We start from the raw sequence: 21,351 nt of genomic DNA, 5'->3' as shown, positions 1-21,351 counted from the left end.
GGGGGGGGGGATCCATCGTCACCACCACGTGGAGCAGGTGCAGAGCCGAAAAAATGTAAACATAGAAAAGAATTAACACACACTGCAAAGCTCCAGCTTCCTTATTTATTGCATCTAGTAGTGTGTGACGTTTCGACTACGTCTGCTTTTCTTCAGATAATGACACGTAGGACGGCACCATCTTAAATCGTCTGTGATAGATCACATGACCATGACCAATGGCAATAATATCCAATCAGAACCATGTCTTATAGGTCTCACTCAGATTTATTCCAATATGTTGATAGTCTGTCTGCATTTGAATTTGAGTTTGCCATTTTATGTCCACTCTAGTGTCACATGGTAGACCTGCACCTCAACTCGCCTCCGTATTTGTTGTGTGAAATTGGCACTAATTTCTGTGCGTTTCAGAATTGCTGTGAGACGGTGGCTGATTGGGTTCTTTTAACTGAAGCTAGTTATATTTGATTGCTCATACACTCTGGTCCTTTGATATTTCACACTACAAACGCTGCTGTTTCACTTGTGGCTCTTTGTGCAGGTATGTTAAAAATTCCAGACTGAAGAAGGTTTGAATTAAAAATATTTTTTATGTTTGCATTCTGCTGTGGTTCTGTGCTTTGTACAATTAAAATTCAGAGATGATTCGGTGATATAATCATGCTGTACACACAGAATCCGTGTATTACACTGAACCATAAAGGAAAATGGACGTGTTGACTGCGTTGCATTTAAGCAATGACTAAAATCAGTAATTACCATTTTGTAATTTCTGAATTGTGCGCTCAGGCTTCCGTTTCGTGTCTGCTTTACACTTCTTCGCAGAGCTAACTGATTTTATGGCTCCTAAATTAAGCCCCAGTTAATCTCATGAACAGCAAATTTCACGATTTAGACATCAAATAAAACCTCAGTTTTTATACTGCTGACTACACTGCAGCTGCTTTTAGATTTGCCTTCATGGGTTTCAAACCAGCCAACTACATTTTATTTCCCTTCGTTCCAGCTTCTTGTTATGTTGCACCCTTTGCTTACACTTTGTTTGCACTTCTATGAGACACTTAGCAGCTACTTCCAGCACCTCCACCTATCCCATATCTCAACCCCTTTCGCCACTATCACGCATCAACGCGTTAATATTTTACCTGCCTTTCTACAAGAGCGCACTCTGTCTACTTGTAGTTATCTTGTAGTTACTATGGTGGCGTTTCTGCGCCGTCTCCCCCCACCTACCCCTCTCCCCTCCGTCCCTCCTCCACCAGACTTTATTAAGCAGGGCGTGTTTGTGGTTGGCCAGCCCCCTGTTTCCTCCGCACTGCTCGGCAGCTTCATTGGTCAGCGCCTCTCTTGAATGAAGCGCCGCAGAAACGTGCAGGCAGCGGGCAGAAGGAAGCTGTGTGGGCCGCCGCAGGGAGCGACCGACGCGCAGCGACACGACCCCCGGGCGCGTTGCGGTGTGTGTCGGTGAACACCGTTTATCCGTCGAGCAGAGGCAGTTGGCTCTCTCCCGGAGCTCCGCGTGTGAATGAGGTTGATGCTGCTCTGTTGCACCTGGAAGGACGAACGCATGGGAGAGGAGGAAGGTAAGGACCTGCGTGCTGGTTACGCGCTTCGGCTTTTGGGGCGGGCGATGCGGAGACCACGGCGCACTCCCTGCTCCTCGAAACGCAGAAGATGCTCCAACAGAAAAAAAAAAGCTGCACACTGCACCGTTTCTGTGTTTACTGTACAGAAATAGGTTCGTGTGCAGGGAGCGCCAGGCTGTGCCGCAGATGAAGCCATTCTTCGAGTGGATGCGGCCAGCATGTTTGTATGTAACGTTCACCCTCAGGCCACCACCACACTCTTCATCTGCCGCCAGCCTTCTCCAATAATCCAGCATGCAGTGCTTATAAACAGGTTGTTACATGAGAAGTAACTGTCCTTTAAGAGCTTCCTTCATGCTGTGTGAAAACACACAGATGGCAGAGTTTCCTGTTGTGCCTGCACCAAACTAAGACTCCCACAGACTCCATGATTAACTTAGTGTGTGACCGGTGTAGATTTAATCGTTTAAAGCAGCCAGATAACCTTCTGATCTCATTATTAATGAAGCTGTTTTAATTGTATGTTTTTTTTTATTCATTGTTTTCTGGATAGTGATTCAGGAAGCTATGGCTCGAACAGCTGGTAAACCACATTGTTGATCTATGTGTGTGTATATTGGCATGTGGTGTGAGATAACTGTGCACACCGAGCTGTCAGTCAGCTTCACTGAGGTGAACAATGGGCGTCCTATGTAAGGTTTCACTTTGCATTGCAGTGTGGTTAGCTAATCTGGAAGTGTCTGCTTTAGGTCAGAGCGGGCGGGGCGTACGCACCTGTACCTGCACAGGTTTTACAGTTTGTGCCAGAATGTAGGTGCGTTTCTGTTTGCCTTGGCAGCCCTCTCTGAAGTCAACAGGAGGAAAGAGATCATGCAGAGAAATGCTCCACAATAAAAAATGCGAAAAAAAAAAAACTGTGTGTTAGAACCAAACCTTAATTAAATCAACATCCCTACAAAAAATACAAAAAAAAAAAAAAAAAGATGGTAAAAAATGTTTAAAGAGAGAAGGCTGGAGGAGTGAAGAAGAAAAGTATTAGCACCAGACATCAGCACCCAAAGCTCTGCCAAAATGGCTTTCAGTTCACAGGATGGATGAATAATTGAAGCTGTTGTGCAGAGTTAAGTTTTATCAAGACTCTTCCACCAGTATCCAGATTTCATATTGTGGCACTTTTGAAGTTAACCTTGGTTGAAATTGGGCCTCTTTATAGCTGCTTTGTATGTGGAGAAGTACTCTTGTTACTTCTTGTTGAAATGCCATGATGAAGAGGTGCTACGCTCGGCTGTTACTCTGAGGTGACAGTCGTGATGTTACTCTTGGGTGTACCGCAAGTTCAGGAGCTCAGCAGTGAGAGTAATGCGGGGGAACCTGAAGCAGTAGCATCTGTGCAGTTTTATTCTTTACAAATCAAAACAGCATCCCCACGGATGGAATGCTTTCAACTGGCTGCCATGTTTGTGTTTGCTGTTACTCACTGAGTCTTGCCGTGTGACTTTTTTTAGGCAAATTAACTCAGGCAACAAATGCATCTAACACAGCATAACGTTGGCCGCCGCCTCGCCCTTTGCACCAGATGAACCCTTACTGCAGGATAAATCGTCCCAACTCTGCCAAATTGCTTTTTTCCTGAAACTCTAATCATAATGAAGATTTTCCTAAGAGGTGGAATCTTTGATCTGCAGCTAATAAGATTCTTCTCATGGAAACGACTCTTATCAGGAAAGAAGTAGAAGAAAGCCGATGTCTGGTTTAAATTCTGTTTAATTTACTTTTCTTCATTAGTTTGCATTTTGTAAGGAAAATATAAAATGTTATTAGCAGGCATGTTATTAGCCTGCTAATAACTATGTTATTAACTATGTTATTAGCAGTTTTGATGATAACTACATTATTTTAAAAGCGTACATCTACCTGCCATCATTTTATGCATCATCTCAGTTTGTCTTTAGTTTCTTTGTGTCGTTTCCTGCTTTTACAACACGCACCCACGCCTCCACATTCATGGTGTGTTAAATTTGAATTTGAAAGTAGGAATTTCTGAGTTTCCAGTTGGGAATTTTCATCTGGAATGGCCCCCCTTAATCTGAAGTTCCGAGGCAAATACAATGCAGCATCATCATTACCGTGATTTCTGCACTCGATTAGTTTTGGACTTGTTAGCCAAGCTTGCTTAATAGAATAGCTCATTTCAGCTGCTCCCTTATTCACAAAGGGGTCGCCACAGCAGGGAGCTCCACATGTTTGACGTGGCAGATTCTCACACTAGATGTGACACCCAAGTGGGTCTGTCTCTCCTCTGGGACTGAACCAGGTATCTTTCGCGTGATAGAGATATGTGTAAACCATTACACTATAGAGCAGCTGTAGAGCTGCCAAAACAGTGTTTCCACCGTTTCCTCATACCCTTTCGAGCAAGGTTATGGTAGAACATCGTTAATACTTGTGCTGTGGCTCATTCTATGGCTTTTTGTACAGGTAAATTGTGGGGGGAAAAACCTAAAACAACAAAAAAAAAAAGGAAAGTTTATGACTAGAAAAAAGGGATAAAACATCCAATTAGAGGTAGGTTTGGAAAAGTAAAATAAAAGCCTTTTATTACTGAGCATAACTACCTTCAGAAACCTGGATGTTTTATGCCTTTTGGTCATAATATTTCAATTTTTCTCATTGCCAAAGTTTGAATATTATCCTATAATTCTAGGCAAAAAATTGTGTTTCTTTAAATGTTATGATTTTTTTTAATAAACAAGAGTTTTTCTATTAAACAGGGCAATGCAGCAAATTAGTGGTTTTGCCCCTGCTGAGCCGTATGCTCATTAAAAATGCCCCTTCAGATGGTACATCGTTTCTGCTCTGGTGGTAACGGTGGAGGAGACGCTGTGTGGTGTGTTTGTTTGAGTTGTGTGTTTTTAGAGCTGGGATATAAACCAGCAGTGATAATTTGCATAGCCAGATAAGCGGTGGAGAAGGCATACAGACAGAGACACAAACACACATCTCTTTGTGCGAACTGTTTATAACTTTATGTTTAATGAGCTTTAATATGGTGATATCAGCACGTCGGTCTCCTGTCATTACAGCTGGAGGAAGTTTGCCCGTGTGCGCGGGATGCAAACAGAGGATCTACGATGAGCAGTACCTCCAGGCCCTTAACAATGACTGGCATACCGTCTGCTTCAGGTACTTTCAGCACAAACAGCAAACCAGACTCAACATATAAACCCAGACTTTGAGTGCACACACGTCTTTAAGTCTCACTGAGTTTTTGGCCACTTGGGAACAACACTGAAATATCACAGTGCATCTTGCTTATTTATCCATCCTACAAGTCCATCCAGCTAGAGCAAATACAGGTCAAAAGTTCACTGGCGTTTAGCGCTGCTCATAGAGTCGACCTGAGGGGGAATTCTGCCTATCAATTAGCTGCTAAATGTTCCACTGTGTTCAACAGCCGGTTACCAAGTGTCTGCTGAATGGTATATTACTGTGATTAATATATCACTCATTATTACTGCTTTAAAGGACAGCGAAGAAGTGAGTGAAGTGAGTTAATGGTTGCACATATAAGGCATAAAAGTACCCTAGAAAATAAAATAAAAATACCAAATATTTGCTGTTTTCAGTGTTTAAAAGTCCTGTGAGTCCACAGTCCAGTGAAACCCCTTTCTTTTTTAAAATTCTGGTTCCACAGGAAAATAAAGGCTAAGCAGTAGCTGGATGTTGCTAATCATATCCACTGTCTGTCTGATCATCAGTTTACAGGGCTGAAGCATTCAGTGTGGGTTAAAGAGCCCGACAGCATGGCTTAGGCTTGAAAGGTTTCATCTGAACAAACCACAAGGCTTCTGGAATAATGTCCTTTGGGCATGTTTGGCTGTAATGTACAAACACCTCATAGCAGCAAACAGGCACGGTGGTGGAGGGTGATTATTTAGGCTTGTTTTCCAAGCATAGAACTTGGGCACCTATTAGTTATTAAGCTGATGATTAACTTCTCTGTACATCAAAGTATTCTAGAGTCAAATATGAGGCCATCCATCTGACAGCTAAATACTGACGCAAACTGCGTCGTGCAACTGGTCAGTGATTCCAAACACAGCAGCAAAGTCCAGACCGAACTGAAATGTTGTGGCGGGACCTTAAGAGAGCTGTGCAAAAAAAATGCTTGCAAACTTCAATGAACGGATGTAATGTTGTAAAGAAGTGTGGGTCAAAATTCCTCCACAGAGATGTGAGAGACTGATAAAGTTATTCCTACTAAAGGTGGTTTAATGAGCTAGTTAATCATGGGGATTTTTTTTTTTCACAGGACTGCAGAGAGTCCCGTGAGAAACTTTATTTTTCACATGACTGTGCGATTAAAAAATGATCAGGTTTCAGGATGTTAGATAAAGCAGTTTATTCATATCACCTTGGGAAACTGTAATAAAGATATTAAATGGGAGAAATAGCTGGCAAGTTGTGTAACAAGTTTAGTTTTTTGTGGTTTCAATGTAGGCTTTGTACTGCAGCATTTCCTGGAATTGCTACTGTTACAGACTCGTTCCCAGGCATGTCTGTGCCTGCTTGTGTTTTCTTTCATTTCGAGGAGCTAAACGTTTTCGTGTTATTGCCCATAATCACATCTTGTTCCTTGTTTAATCTTTCTTCACTGTAATGCTAACACAAGTATCCTCCTCCCACCACCTTTTCTAAGAAAATCTCCTTAAATCTGATCTGTATTTTTCTCACAAGTGTTTCTTTTTTGTGGGTGAAGGTAAAGGTAAAGTTTCAGATTTTGCTGTGTTTTCTTGTACTTTTAGTTTTTGATGAATTCTGTAACAGACATAACCTAAAGTAGTCCTGGCTGCAGACCTGCGTCAGACAAGTGATAATGTCGAAACCTTCACATGATGCAGTAATGAAACTTTACAGGTGCGTAGCTGAGATCAAAATGAAAATTTGGTGTTTAAAGATGGGTGTGATCTAATTCACAAACACTGAGCAAAGACAGACATTGGCATTGTGGCTGTTGAGACATCTTCTCTAGTTTTGACCTGTAAAATTACAATGTCATGACACCTTCACAGTAAAGAAATTGCAAAAGATGCAGATACACATAGACACAAAGTCACTAGCGGTTTAAACAAGTCCTGACTGGCTTACAGTCAAATGTGTGCTTCTGAAAAATGGCATTTAACGCTCTGAGAGCTGAGTCAACTCCAACCCTAAGCCATTACATTTTGTAATTTTCCTCACTTATAAGTGTCTCCTTTAACATTTTGCTCACAACATATGCGTACTCGATTATTTTTATGAAACTATTTTACCCATCGTGTATGAGAAAAGTGGAGATGGGTAATAATTCAGGTCCGTTTCCACTTCTCTTGTCTATGGTGTGCCACAAGGTTCTGTTTTGGGACCTTTATTGTTTCTTTTATATTTGTTCCCTCTTCAGTACTTTTCGAGCACTTTTAAAAACTTTTCCTATCATTGCTGTGCAGATAACATTCAGTTGTATCTCTCTTTTAAGCCACACAATATTTTTAAGCTTCAGGCGCCATTGAAAGTTAGACGGTAGACCTTTTTCTCCAACTTAATGAAGAGAATATAGAAGTGCTTGTTTGTGCTCCTGACAGATTTAATGAAAACTAGGTCCTCTGGCTACATTTGCTACATTTTTTGTCAGGAACCTTGGGATGACCTTTGACTCTCCTTTCACTCTGGATGGTTACGTGAAATCTCTGGTTTGCTCCTGTTTTTTATCACTTAAGAAATACCCCCAAGCTGAGTTCCATTGCAACATGCTCTGACCTCATCAGATCTGGATTTCATCATGGCTGCAAGACTTTTAACTATTTTTCTAAGTACTCACGTGTCGCACTGTTGTTAATTCAGTTCCATTAGCTTCAGAGTCCACTGGTTTTTGCTTTTGGAGCTCTGCGTGGACAAGCACCAGCAAACATCAGACAACTTTTACATCCATATGTCCCCAGTAGGCTTCTGAGGTCATGTGATCAAGACTTGCCATAACAGCTTTCTAATAAGCTGGTACTTTACCACATTACCTAAGCAGTTTCTGACGCGTGCTCCACAGCTGTGCGCTCAAAATACTCTCAAGTCCAAACTTTGCCTTCGCCTCTTCATGCAATTCTTGTCCCAGTTGACTATCAGTTATGCAGCCTAACCTTACATTGTTAACTGTTGCATTTTTGACCTGAACGATTTAACCCCTTCCCCTTAAATCCCCTTAAATGCAGTAACCCAGCAGGTAACTGCCCCATAGTGTGCAAAAGACCAATAACAACAAAAACAGCATGTATAAATAAAACTTTATTTAATTCCTAAAAACATACAATACTTATAAAACATAAATATTGTCTTTAAGTTTGCCATATGAGTGCTGTTCTCTGTACTTTGACTTCATTACAGATAGTTACAGAAACGTTCAGACTTGACCTGTTTGAAAACCTGTTACGCAATTTTATTTACACAAACCAGAGCAACTCATAGAGGCACTCGCATACCTGAAGTTGCTCAAGACTTTTTCTCCTAATCAACCAAAGGGAGTCGTTCTTACTCCGATGAAGCATACGTTGGTTGAACTCTTGCGTCAAACCTAAAGCCACCCCCATATGAACATTTCTACAGTCTGTGGATTTGGAGAAATGAACAAGCAGGTTTTCGTTTCAGACTCAGATTCTGGTAACTTGCACTACACCATGTTGTGTGTGGGCAGAGAGACTGTGTGTGTCTCTGTGTGAAAGAAATCTATTAACATTTTTGAATTTTAATTGATTTTCATGAGCAGAACTGATCCTATCCTGGTAGACAAAACACAGAAGTTTTTAACATTTCTGCAACTGAATATCAAATGTTGGAGCTTGCATTAGAGTCCAGATCCATCCATTCATTAAATAGATTTAATATTTAATAGGTCAGTCTTCTTCTGTATAAACAAGCTTCCAGCTATCACAAAAGACTTTATGGTCTGAAAGGAAAGCAAAGAGTGTTGTTCGTCTCCTGTTACTTTTCATCCTCTCTGTTAAATATCTTTCATTAGGAGCTCTTATGTTAAGACTGCTGCATGCTGTCCTAAGTTTAAAAGAAAGTTAAAGTGCAGGCGTCACTTAACATTCAGTCAATGCAGCCGCCTTGGGTCACGTGACACGAAGCTCGGAGCAGACAAATTAAGACGTAGTCGCAGATGTTTCAGATGCACTAATGGTGATCGATTCCTTCAGCAAGGCAGAGCCAAGGAAAAATGTGTTTTTATGAAATACCAGAAATAATCACGTAGATTTCTGGGAGGAATTTCCCTGTAGTAAACATATTAATTCTAAACTAAACTAAACTGGATATAAACAGTCCAGGACTGTCACTTAGTTTCGCGAGTGGAGATTATTAACTTTAAAAGTGGGCTTATTTTTAAATGACTGTTTAGTTTTTTTTGATTAACAGGACACAAACGCTGTCGCTGCTTTTCTTACTGATGATCTTATGTAACGTTTCCCTCTCTTTCTCTCGTCTCTACTCATCTCACATCCTTCATGGAGATAACCTTGTTTGTGAGAAGCAGGAGAACAAACAGCCACTCGCTGAGGAGTCCTCCTGCTGTTTAAGCACTCAAAGCTTCACAAGTCAGCCTCCGTGCCTCTGATCACTATTACTTTATCTTGTTTTTTTTTTAAATTTCATAATTTATTAAGGAAATAAAAAATAATCTGAGATTGAAAAGATGATTTCTGAGTGGGTTCTGACCAAGATAGAAAACAGCTCAGGCAGAACAGTGCATATAAACACATGCACACAATGGTTTACACATAGAAGTAAATTAAATGCATAAATAATGAAGTGTACTGACGTGAGGATTAAAAATGTCTTAACTAAAGCCAAAATACGCACTGTAGGTCAAACAGGGTCAATGATGGTCACGTATAACAGATGTGACTACCAGATGTGACTTCCTCCAAATGTACTATAATTCATCCTCAGCAGTTTGAAAACCAGCTTTTCAAACTGTTGTATAAACAGAGGTTTTTTTTAGTGTGTTTTAGGGTTTTTTTTGTTCCACACTTTGTTATCCCCTTTCCCAACCACACTGCCTACATTACCCTGAATGCAACTCAGACACCGATGTATATTCACAGATTCGGGTGCGCTATCATGAAAAAGTACAGACATGAAAACTACAATTCATCCAGTGCCCACTTGAGGCTGGCTGCAAGTGAGTCGATTCAAACAGACTCCCGTGGTCAGTTTTTACATCAATTTGTAATGTTTGTGTATTCTGAAGACAGATAATACGGCCTGCTGTTAGGAACAGGGCACCCTGAGATCTCTGCCCCATTTTTAGAAGTGAAAGTGAGGTACTTGGTAGTTCATCCACCTTTACTGTTTATGGATGCAGCATGCTAACCATCTTTGCTGTGATTGTGTCCGTGCTGTAAGACTTTTTCCCAGTCTGTTGTAGCATACTCCTCAGACATTACACAAATGTGCTGGGCCACCGAAAGATTATATATACAGCAGCTGCTTGGCCATGGGAAACACATGCAATGAAACTCCCGGCACGCAGACCGTTGGTGAGGTGCATTGTACCCTTTACGTACTGTGTAACGTTATGCACTCTGCCACTTCATGATGGAGTTCCTAAAAGCTTACACTTTGCAGTAATACAAGTTAGAGTTGATCGCTCCATCTAGGATGGAAGGAGTTTCACAAAATGACTTGCAGAGGTGACGTCCTTTTAAGCAGTGCTTAATTTAAGGAGCTCTTTAGAACAAACAGTTCTTTCACAAATTTTTGTAAAGGCAGACCCCATGGCTACGTGCTTCATTTTATACACCTGTGGCCGATAGCTGCCCACACACAGGTAGAAACTGTGTTTAATATGGGGACTGGTAGACAAAGACAAAAACTTACTAATTCACCCATTCTTAGTATTTGAAATAAAGTTTGAGGGTCAATATAGCAAAAGGTCATTGGAGATATCCTGGAAAACCTAAAGTAATGGCAGGCATGGAGGTCCTGGTGGTTATGTCTTTCTTATAATGTTAGTCTGTGGATAATGCAGAGTCACCTGTCTTTGAACAGAGATGAGGAGCAGTTGAAAAGGTCACATTCTTCTAATACCACATTGTTTTTCCTTCATTTAAATTTTGATCAGTAAATTACTCAGATGATATCACCACATGTGTAGACATAAATTCTTTAAAAAGAGAATTTTAAAGGTTGAAGAATCTTCGGGGTTATACAGAAACAAATACTAATACAGAGCTGGTGCTGCTGCCTAAATCTGTTGGCCGAACGGTGTAGCTGTCATCAGTTGGATCGGCTTACATTCAAACACACTCGCAGTGCCTCCACTGGTCACAGGTGGCACAGTGCAGCTGTATCTCATCTACAGTGCAAAAAAATTTGCATGGAGACCTCTTCTTGGTCATTGTTAACGGGCGTCACATGTAATCAAAAAGCCACATTTCACTGATAGTAGCTTTTAATAGTTGCACTGACTCAGCTGTAAAGGTAGTAAATGTCCAGCTGCGTTTTCGAGTCTTGCCTCTTTTCGTCAGTTCATCCGAGCTGGTCAGTGGGTTGGCTTGAAACTCAGCTCTGAGTGGGTCATTAATGATTTCCTCCTGGAAAGATATCTGAATGGGAAATCTGAGGAGGGCATCCTGGCGTAGGGTTGAGTCCACAATGGTTTGTGGTATCTATATGCACGGTGAGCACAGATAGGGAGTTACATCTGACTGAGAAGGGCTGCTGCAGGTTTCTGTGCATGCTTTTTCCACCCTGACTTTTAAAGTAAAAGCACTTTTACTTGTGTTATCTGCTGTCAAGAGCCTCGTGTAGCTGATTCAGACGTGAGCTCTGTGTCAGCTCCATCACACTTGTTTGAGGTGTCAGATATCAGCTTGTAGCTTTCAGTCCTTCTGCTCCTCCACCATGTAGTGATGCTACACACACCAGAACTGTTGAATTAACAGGAGAGAAGCTGTGTGTGTGATGGAGGTCTGTAAAAAGAGAGTTTTCCCCCTCGAGAGCACAAATGGATAGAAATTAGAACAGGATCTTCAGAGAGAAACGGATTTCCATGGTAAATGAAGGTTGAACATTGGTGGGAAAGTGAGGAGTGGGACAGGGACTTTCTGGAGCTTAAATCCTAACCCAAAAAAGAAGTTTTCCTCTGAAAACAGCAGGAGCTAGGCTTCATGGGAAATCGCAGTCAAGCTCTCAGTATGAACTGTTTTTTTTTTCCATTTACATCAAAGCTGAACTGCAAAACAGAGACTCTTCAACATTAGTGCATCCACAATATTTATTCATCTATACTGATCTGAAACTTCCATTATGTTGATTTATTCAAACATGTTGGTTGTAATTTGTTACTCAGAGATGTGTGTTACAGGCTTTCTTTCTTAAATATGATCCACATGTTTGACTTTACGTCTGATGCCCATCCTGAAGCTAGCCTTCTCATTTATCTGGGCCTGTGGCCCCCTTGATCACCGTAAACAGACTGGCCATGACCTTTGACCTCACTTGCTGTACTTTCACGTTTTTCTGGCCTTTTTCAGCTTTATTTGATAGATACAGTGAAGAAAGGACAGGAAAGCAGGGGCAGATAAAGTCAAAGGGCTGCGGAGTCACATGTTGGGCCGGTCGCTTTCTTCCGTATGGCGTGTGGTCGCCTGATTAACGCACTGAGCTAAACCAGCACCCAATAAACAGTACTTTGATGAATAATAAAAACATTTATGGCGTTTTTAATGTAGTTAATTTCTTGCTGCCCCGGCACTGAATAACCTTCACTAACGTTTCTCATTTTATCTTGTGGTGAGTTCACTAGTCCGACTAAAACATGCTGAACGTCTCAGTGCTTCATGATTTTTAATTATTCATTTATTCATTATATCTTAAAAGGACCATAACGGGTCAGAAGGCAGCGAGAGTCCCTTTGTAAATTTCATTGATTTGAAAACCTTAAATTTAGGAATTGAACAACTCCATGGAAAAATTGTGTGGATCAGGATCACTATGAAAGGAGTGCACCTCAAACTGCTGTGGCCTCTCTGATTTAGGGGATAGGTTGGTTTCTGCTCTTCGTCTGACACGGCCATGTGTTTGTCTTGTAGTCTGATTCACCAGCTTACAGTAAAGCTAAATAATGACTTTTCTAATTTAGAATAAAAAATAAAACTGCTGTAAAATGAGTTCATTAAATCAGATAAAGCTGAACTGAAAATCAATATTTATTTTTCCCTCTGAACACTCGACTGCTGCTGCACTTTCTCTCCAGTGCGCTGCAGCCCCTTGCTGCTCGCAATAAAACCATTTCTGCTTGACAATCAATAAGCTTCTGCTTATTTAGCACTTTAGATAAAATCCACTTCATTCATCCACCACATCTACACATGTGCACGTCTGATCACCTGCAGTGGGTTTTTTTCCCTGATGCTGATAGTGCACAAATGCTTATGTGTTTCCACACTGTGTTATCAACAAACATGGAACTTTTTATGATGGTTTAAGGAAGGATGAGTATACTTTAAGTCTGCTGCTCTGCCTGCACTGTGGGGCTCACACATTTACGTCTCCATCTGTCCTGTACGCTTACTCACGTCTGCAGGACAAACATTACAGCCCTCGACGAATTTTAAAAAGCGCTTGAGATCGTTTATTGGTGGCAGCGCTCTGCGATACTCATTGTGTCAGTGACAGAAAGCATGAAGAGGCTGCAGTGACTCAGCTGCTTTCACCTGCAGATGAACTCTGCCTGGTAACAGAAGCTCCAGAATGTGACGGAGACTCGACGTCAAGTAGTGGCAGGCTGAAATGACAGAAAACTGCCTCAGGAAAACAAAGTCGTTTTAAATAAAGGTTTGTTAAAGATTAAACAAGGATTTGACTAACAGAAAATACTGTACATCCTTTCATATACAGGGCTTTGCAGAAATCTTGAACGGTCCCTCATTTTTTAATGTTTTTGCTTGCAAGTTAGACTTTCTTGTCATTTTTTAAAAGTGGTCTTGAGCAGTAGTTCTGCAGGCTTTCCAAAGGTCTTTCAGAGTTTTTCCTTTGGAAATTGTCTACTTTTTCACTCATGTAAGTCCTGTCCTTGTACCTGAGCATTTTTAGAGGAATTTCCTTTTTGTTAAGCAACTTAACACTGATCATTCAAGCTTATAAAAGGCACCTCACTCAAGAATTAAGCAGTGTTGTGTCCACACATAAAAGGATACAACTTGGCAAAGAAGCTATTTTAAACTGTATCTTTAGACACGTTGATACTGGCAGCCTGTGACAAAAACACAAGTTTGTTTCCATTCTTTTCTATTGAATCAGGTCATCTTGACCATGTCTCCAGACCTAAAAGCATTTAGTTGCTTCCATGTGACTGGGTGACTAAACATTTGTGTTAATGTCTTGATGCATGATCAATCATCTGGGTAAGGAAATCCCAGAAAGCTGATTCTGTTCATCTAGACGTTGCGTTCTCAGTGGGAGTACAAAACCAGTTGTACCTAATAAAGTGAGTGCTGAGTGTATACTCACACAGAAATCTGATAAGGAATAAGACACAGGAAACGAGACAGGGCTGAACACAATCAATGAAGTGAAGACACAGAGGAAGCAAAAATGAAACAGGCCATCACAGAGAGCAAACTACAAAGTAAGACAAAGGATGCTAATCCTAGCCCAACCCGCTATAACAAGAAAACGTGTAATAGACACGCCGGTCCCCTGTGTCCATTGTACACGCATGCAGAATTTGCAGTAAGCGACAGTAACAGCAGTGGGAGCTATTTTATTTCACGCCAACATGAAAATAATCACAAGTGGGTGTTTGAACAGACATTATTAAGACATTTACACTTATACACATATTAGCCCCCTAGCTTAATCGTTTCCGGCCCTAGAATTTACTTAAACCGTTTTTTGCTCACTACAGACTTTGTATCTCCCCCTGCTGGTAATGCAGTTTTTGCTTAGCCTCAGTACAAAGTATCGGCAAGGAAACACCCAGGGATAAAGGGGGGAGGGCAATGACAACAATCTTAAAATACTAGACACCTGAGGCCTGTAACTATGAAGCAATATTTAATGAAGTTACCCAGGTAACTAGAATTAATCCTGAGTTTTGATCATGTTAATGTGGGTCGTTTCTCACTGTGGTATTTTGCCATGGTAACTCATGCTGCTGTAGAGCATTTCTGAAAGATCCCTGAGACTTTGGCGCATGGTGAGTCGGGAGAGTTTACATTTTTTTAGTACTATTCAAAGTTTTTGTGTTTCCCCTGAATCTTCTTATATGTAACCATTTCATTTTTGAAATTAATTTTTTGAAAGCAATAATATGATGATCCCAAAACAGAGCAGCTATCGGTACTTATTGATCCCATATCAACTTCACACATAGTCGAAGCCTTTGTTTGATTTTTTTTTCCTTACACCACCGAGGCTGCGGTTTAAAGAATAAAAACTGAAATTGTCTTTTAAAGCGTAATTTAAAGAAACACTTGATGATAATCCATCGGATTATCTCATGTGTTAATGATAGAGTTGTTGGACTGACAGTCAGCATTTTTGCCCGCTATCTTTCCTGGCTTCAGATAAGCTAAACTGTCTTAATGTAGCCGCTTTTTGACAGCCTCATTGGACAAAGCACTTAAAGTGCACACATGTTCATTCAGTGCTTTAAATATATGGTGCTCTTTCTTTCATGTTGCTGCTTTCGGTCAACCTGTTTAACCTATTAATATTGGAATAATAGTTTCATTTTCCTTTGTGAAATCAGCTGCTCTGCTGGCATCACCCCCGCTTCCATGTGAACATGCAGGGGAAACCCTGGGTTAACATACAGAGCAGATAACCGATTACTGGATTGCTAATCTTAGGGTGAGTGACTCCAGATAACAGAAATATACCCCAGGTATGCTGAACTCAAAACTGAAAACACAATGACAACTAACCCCCAGAAAAATCTCATTAAAATACTAATACTATAAAATATTGAGGAGATTAGAGCAGTAATCCTAATCCTAAATAACAAAACAGAAAACTTAAACAGAAACTGAAACTTGAATAATTCTCTAAGTGTTCAAAACCACAACAAATCACACAAAAGCTCTTTTACTGGAATCAATAAAAAACTGAGAAAATGAAACCAAACAGAAAACACTTCCCAAAATAACACTGAAACTCCAAAAATACCAAACATGCACAATAATTTTGTCAAACAAATGAAATGTGTGGAAAAATATTGCAGCAGAAGAGTAAAACTTGAAGCGCGAGTGTTGCGAAGTTCTTTAGTAAGTAAATTACTTCACTAAATCTTTAACATGTTAGCTTATTAGCTGCCTCTAAAGTGCTGATGGAGCTCTAACTTATGGGGGCTTGTTTACGCTGCTGAATTTATATACTTTTTTTAAACTATTTTTATATTTTTATATTTTTTCCTCAAAATTTGGGGTTATGTCAAAATTCTGACTTACTCAGAGGTTTGAATCAAAATTATTATTAGACATAATAAAGAAATATGACTTATGGATGCGGTGGGGGGGTCTGTGGCAGACACAAGCTTCATTCATCAGGGCTTCCACAATGAGGGGCTGACCAGTGAGCAAGCGGTAACTAAACTTTCAAAATAAGAGCATGGCGATTGTTTCCTTGAAAGCAGATGAATAAAAAAATGCTAACCTGCTTCTGTTTCCTGCAGGAACAGTAATTTGTTAACATGATTATGTGCTGAAGGTAATTTGATGTGTGGACTAACTGTGACTGATTCTATTTCTGAACTATCTCAAACATATGTTGATTGGCTGATATCAGCTTATCACTAAAGACTCTGCTGTCTGACTGGTTTGAATGTGGTTACTGTGGAAGCTTGTCTCCACCGCTCAGCCAGCGTAAGTCAAAACTTTAGGTTATTATCTCAAATTTGGAGTTAGTTACCTCAAACATTTGGACTCCAAACTTCTGGGAAAATATCTCCAAATAAAGAAATAAAATTGAAATTTTAAGTTACTAAATGAAAATTTTGAGACGATGACCTGAAATTTTGAATTGTTTGGGTGGCATTTTTTCCCTCCTTTTTCTGGGTTAGAAACTAGCTTCAACGGGTTGCTGATTTCTCTGTGAGTAAGGCTACACCTTGCTCAGGAGCTGCTTCCTCTCTTCACCTCACCCCATCCTTCATAAAACAAAGCTCTCTGGTGCTCCTGTGAAGAGGTTGGTAAATCTAATAGTTTGAGAGGCCGTGGAAGGGTTTAATAGATGATGGATAAGAGGAAAATTTCATTTGCTCCGCCACAGCCTTTAAATGTATTGACGAGTGCAGGAAATTTGCCTCATGAAGTTTCAACAGAAGAAATGAGCTGCTGCGAGGAAGGCAGGGCCGCTGTGGGCAAAGCCTCTGCTGTCACAGGGTCGAGTCTCCCAGAGGACGAGAACAGGAAGTGGCTGATAAAGAAGTGTGACCCTCTCTGTACACAGCTGCACTCAGAGAGGAAGCAGAGGAAGGGAGAGACACTGACGCTTGTGACAGCGAGGCCGTGAAGCCGGGCGAGCTTAGTGAGTCAAACATCAGAGCTGCTGACATGAGTCTGTCTTCGGACTGTCTAAACAACGCCTTTGCTCCCTCGGGTGACATGTCAGCAAAGAAGCAACGCAGCAGGCAGCCCAGAGTGTGAGTGCACCCATCAGTCTATGTTTATAGATGATAACAATGATGTTTGAGCTGCTGAGAGCGAAACAGAACTTTAGCTTGGATGTAAGTCGTGCTCCGAGCTTATTCGAAAACTCTTGTTTAGTCCAAAGTACTAAACAAGTGTAGAACTTTTTGTGGACTTTTTGTTCTGGCTGTCTTTTTGTTGGTCTTATTTGACAGTGTTGCAGTTTTCAAAACTTTATTTAACCCTATTGACCTTGACAAACCATTATTTTCCAAGCTGATGAAGTGTTTAAAGTATAAAATATATAAAAACTGTTTAAAGGAGGATGTTTCTGTTGGACTAACTGTTCAAAAGTGTACGCGACCATCGTCAAAACTCAAAATCTTCATTTTCGCATTATAAATCATTTAAAAAATAATTAAATGATTAGACTAATTAACAGGAACAGATTAATGAAAAATGTATTTGCTTAATTCTGTCAAAAAAGTTGGACTAAGAATTGAGTTTATGGCTAAATTTGTCCTAAAAAGTAACTTGTAACTAGTGATTATTTTCACTATGGATTTATTTACTGGTAATATATTAGTGACTTATTAATATTCTCATCTTTATATATATTTTTTTCTTGGTGCAGCTCAAAACCCAATTAATTATTAGACAAAAAAAGGCAGTAAACTAACCCCAAAGAGAAAGTGTGGTGGTTGGTTAGGAGTGTCTTTCACTTTCTCTGTGCTGGCATGAAAAGCAGCACTAAGTGTATTCTGATATGCATGAACTATGTTCCTTGTATATATTCTGACCAACAGTCTTTAGGATTGCACTTGAGGGTGATGCAGTAACTGAAATTAACTCGTTTCTCTTAAATGATCTCTCACTTCTCCAAAGTGTCGGCACGCGTCAGTCCTCGGTGTCGTTCACACTTCCGTCTCTCTGGATGCAAAAGCCCCTGAACTTCCTGACTTCCCTCTTTTAAAAGTGCCACCATGAATCAAACGCTGCTGTCCCACATGTGACTGACACCGCGGGCTCAACGTCGTTGTTTTTTTTATCGGATAGACGTGCTTACGTCACCACCCTCGAGCAAAGTCGTGTGTTTTTTGTGAGTCACGTACTAGATGAGAATGCACTTTCTGGGCTTAGCACATTTATTTATTTTTTGGCTGTTTGTGTCTTAGAAGATAATGTAAGCATTATCCAGAACAACCAGGCACTCTGAGGGGACACTCAGTCCTCTCATTAACAACAGAGATGACGGTGGGATGCGTCTGAGCCCTAAAACGCTGGTCAAACTGGGAAAATAAAGTCAGTTTCGATGGTTGTATATTTAATTTTATGATTAGTTTTTCTCTGTGAAAGAATTAACTATTATACTTACTCCGATGCTCTGTTCTGTTAAGTCTGTTTTCGTATTTTTTTCACCGTGTTTGCTTCTCTAACAAAGACGTTTGGTGATGCAACTTATTTTTTGTCAAGTTTTTCTTCCAATATTTACTCAAATTGTATTGACTTCCTCTTTTGAGGAAATAGAAAGTCATTACTTGTTTCCTCTTTTACGAACTTGAGACTATCACAGGAAGTTCTTAGGTGTTAATGTGGTAGTTCTGCAGGATATTGGACAACATTTAATATTTCCTGTGTTGTTTAATGGTCGCAATTGTAGCTTTTGAAAATCTAGAAAAACATCATATGAGTCTCCTTCCTCTGCCTGCACCTCGTCAAATTCATATCTGGAGTTCATGCCGGCTGATAATATTTGCAGCGGGGAGGAAAAAGTCGTCCTGTGTGACGGGTGTATTTTTATTAATCGCCTTTTTCCCAGCTCTAACCTTTGGCACTCGCTCCTGTGCTTTAATCACACTTTAAAAATTCAATTTTGTTCTGTTTGGAGGAGATGGAGTCCAGACTTAAACCCTGAATGGGATTAAAAAAGATGAAGAATATTAAAGTCCACATTTTGTCACTGTTGAAAGAGTCCTGCCAGTTTCATATCTGACCTTCATCATTTTACAGGGACAAAAAATAAGCTAAGCTAAGCTCACAAGAATAAAGATGTTCTAGTTTTGCAGCATGATTGTGTTGAGAACAGCCCATTAATAGTTCAGCATGTAGATTCGTTTGAAAGCCAAAAAACTTCACATCCTACACTTCAAATATTTTCATATTTGAAATATATTGAAAATATATTGAAATATTTTCAACTTTCAACTCTCACCCGCCTGTCCACACCCACCTGTGATGCCTTACCCACACTACCGTCTGTTGGGGGGTAAATAAAACTGCCATGTGACGCAGTAGAGGACTCTGTGACACCAAACCAGAAACAACGACACGATTATGTGATTAATGAGTCCAGAAACTATAAAATCCACACACATCCATGATTCACTCATTTTTTTCTTTTTTGTATCATTTTATTTTTATGAAACAAACAAAATCCCAACTGTAACAATAAAGTCACATACATCATAGAAAAAGACGAGACAAACAAGTAAATCCTTTTAAATGAAGTGTGCATGTGCTGGTAACTGTATGTTTACTCTGCTTGAGTCTCATAATGTATGATTAGAAGGGGGAGCCAAGAAGGGCACACTTCAGGTTCAGTAAAGTGGAGCAGCATCAGTAACTGGGTTGATTCTGTCTCAGTTTATCAAGTTTAAAATATTCCAGGGGAAAGATACACCTTCTATAAGGAATTATGCAAAATTTCAGGTCCCTATTGTCCTAATATAGCTTTCTAAATGATACATTGAGTTGGTTTATCATTATTATTATTATTATTATTATTAATATAGTTATATGTTCTTTAAAATTGTCTAAATCAGGTGAATTGCTTCACAGACAGTTTGAAACCAGAAAAACACATTTAACTTCAGTGTGATACTTTCCTGGTATGACACCATGTACCAAATCTAAATCTGCTTATGTTTAAGGCTGGTTAAACGAGAGAGAATGTCATCACTATGTGCTTTTGTTTATGAGAAGCTGTAAACAAAACATTAGTTGCCTACCTGCAAATTTGTGGTTTCTGCAGGCCTCCAAATCTGCAAACATTCAAATAGGTTCCATGCAACAAGCCTGAGAGTCCGCATTCACAGAGCCATGGTACCAGATATTTGCCCTAAAAGATTAGCAGTGGAGAACTAGCAAATGATTTTTTTCTACATGTGCAAAGTCCTCCAAATTTTAAAGTGGCATCTCAGTTAAACCCATGCTAGAAAAATGCATTTTGAGAACAAAATTGACAAGAATTTTGCATAAATCCTATTAAAAGTCTTTGTGGGTTTTTTTAATAGTGGTCCATGCAGTTGTTGATAATTCAGCAAAATAGTCTGGTGTGTGACTCACCTGTCCAACCACATAACCTCATACTTTCAGCTCATAGCATTGGTTCTCATGATTAATGCTAACAGTAAGTGTCCGGATAAAGCTTTTTCAGTGAGGTACTGTTATAACCACTGAACAATTCACTGGTTTCATTTCATGTGTTAGTGTTTAAGCTTGGAGTTGGTCTGTAAAAGAAACCTGCTACTGAATGACACCTACTAAACAGCTCTCCCAAAGCTCCCAGATACCTTTTATCATCTTCCTCGATGGAACAAGTGAGACGGCCAGCGAGCCGACTGCACTGACAATCGGTCAGTCTACATGGCTTAGCAGTCACAAAGGAAACTGCTGCCGTGCAGTCCATTCACTCACAGTCTGCCAGAGCTCCTGTTTACCAGCTGAATAGACCGCCGGGCCTGGAATAAAGAGTCTGTCCCACGGGCTGAAACACTTGTTCAGCAGAGTTGAGCCTCAGGAGGATGTCATTATATTTACTGTTTAAAATGCACAGCCCGCTCTCCTTGGCTGGTTCTCAATTCCTTAAGAGTAGCAGAAAACATGAGGGGTCAGCGTGAGTGTGGATGCTGCTGAGTCTGCCAAGGTCAGGGGAGCGGGGTGAAGCCTGATTGGCTGCGCTGATTTCCGGGTACCAGCCAATAGAGTGAGACTGAAGGTGAGCAGAAGGTGATGAGGTAATGCCTGGTTTTTTATGAGAGAGGGTGACATCATCGTTGTGGCATTTTGTGTTGCCGTGGAGAAGGAGGAAGGGGGAACCAGGC

General features: G+C 40.3%; 1 protein-coding gene across 2 annotated transcripts in view; it reads left to right on the top strand.

Moving 5' to 3' along the window:
* Nucleotides 1-1,294: 1,294 nt before the first annotated feature.
* limk1a (LIM domain kinase 1a) overlaps nt 1,295-21,351 on the top strand; it is a 52,228-nt gene continuing 32,171 nt past the window's right edge. The window contains exons 1-2 of one of the 2 annotated variants that reach the window (XM_005720807.1): nt 1,295-1,583; nt 4,670-4,769. In XM_005720807.1, coding sequence (XP_005720864.1) covers nt 1,526-1,583; nt 4,670-4,769 — 158 coding nt within the window. In that variant the 5' untranslated portion in view covers nt 1,295-1,525. Of the gene's footprint in view, nt 1,584-4,669; nt 4,770-17,082; nt 17,263-21,351 lie in introns of those variants that run through there. The other variant, XM_005720808.1, reaches the window with a different exon arrangement.

The sequence above is a fragment of the Pundamilia nyererei genome, unplaced genomic scaffold (assembly GCF_000239375.1).
Source record: "Pundamilia nyererei isolate P.nyererei 1_Seehausen unplaced genomic scaffold, PunNye1.0 scaffold00003, whole genome shotgun sequence".
Lineage (NCBI taxonomy): Eukaryota > Metazoa > Chordata > Actinopteri > Cichliformes > Cichlidae > Pundamilia > Pundamilia nyererei.
The sequence above is the reverse complement of the archived record's forward strand: the minus strand, read 5'-3'. Positions and strand labels throughout refer to the sequence as shown.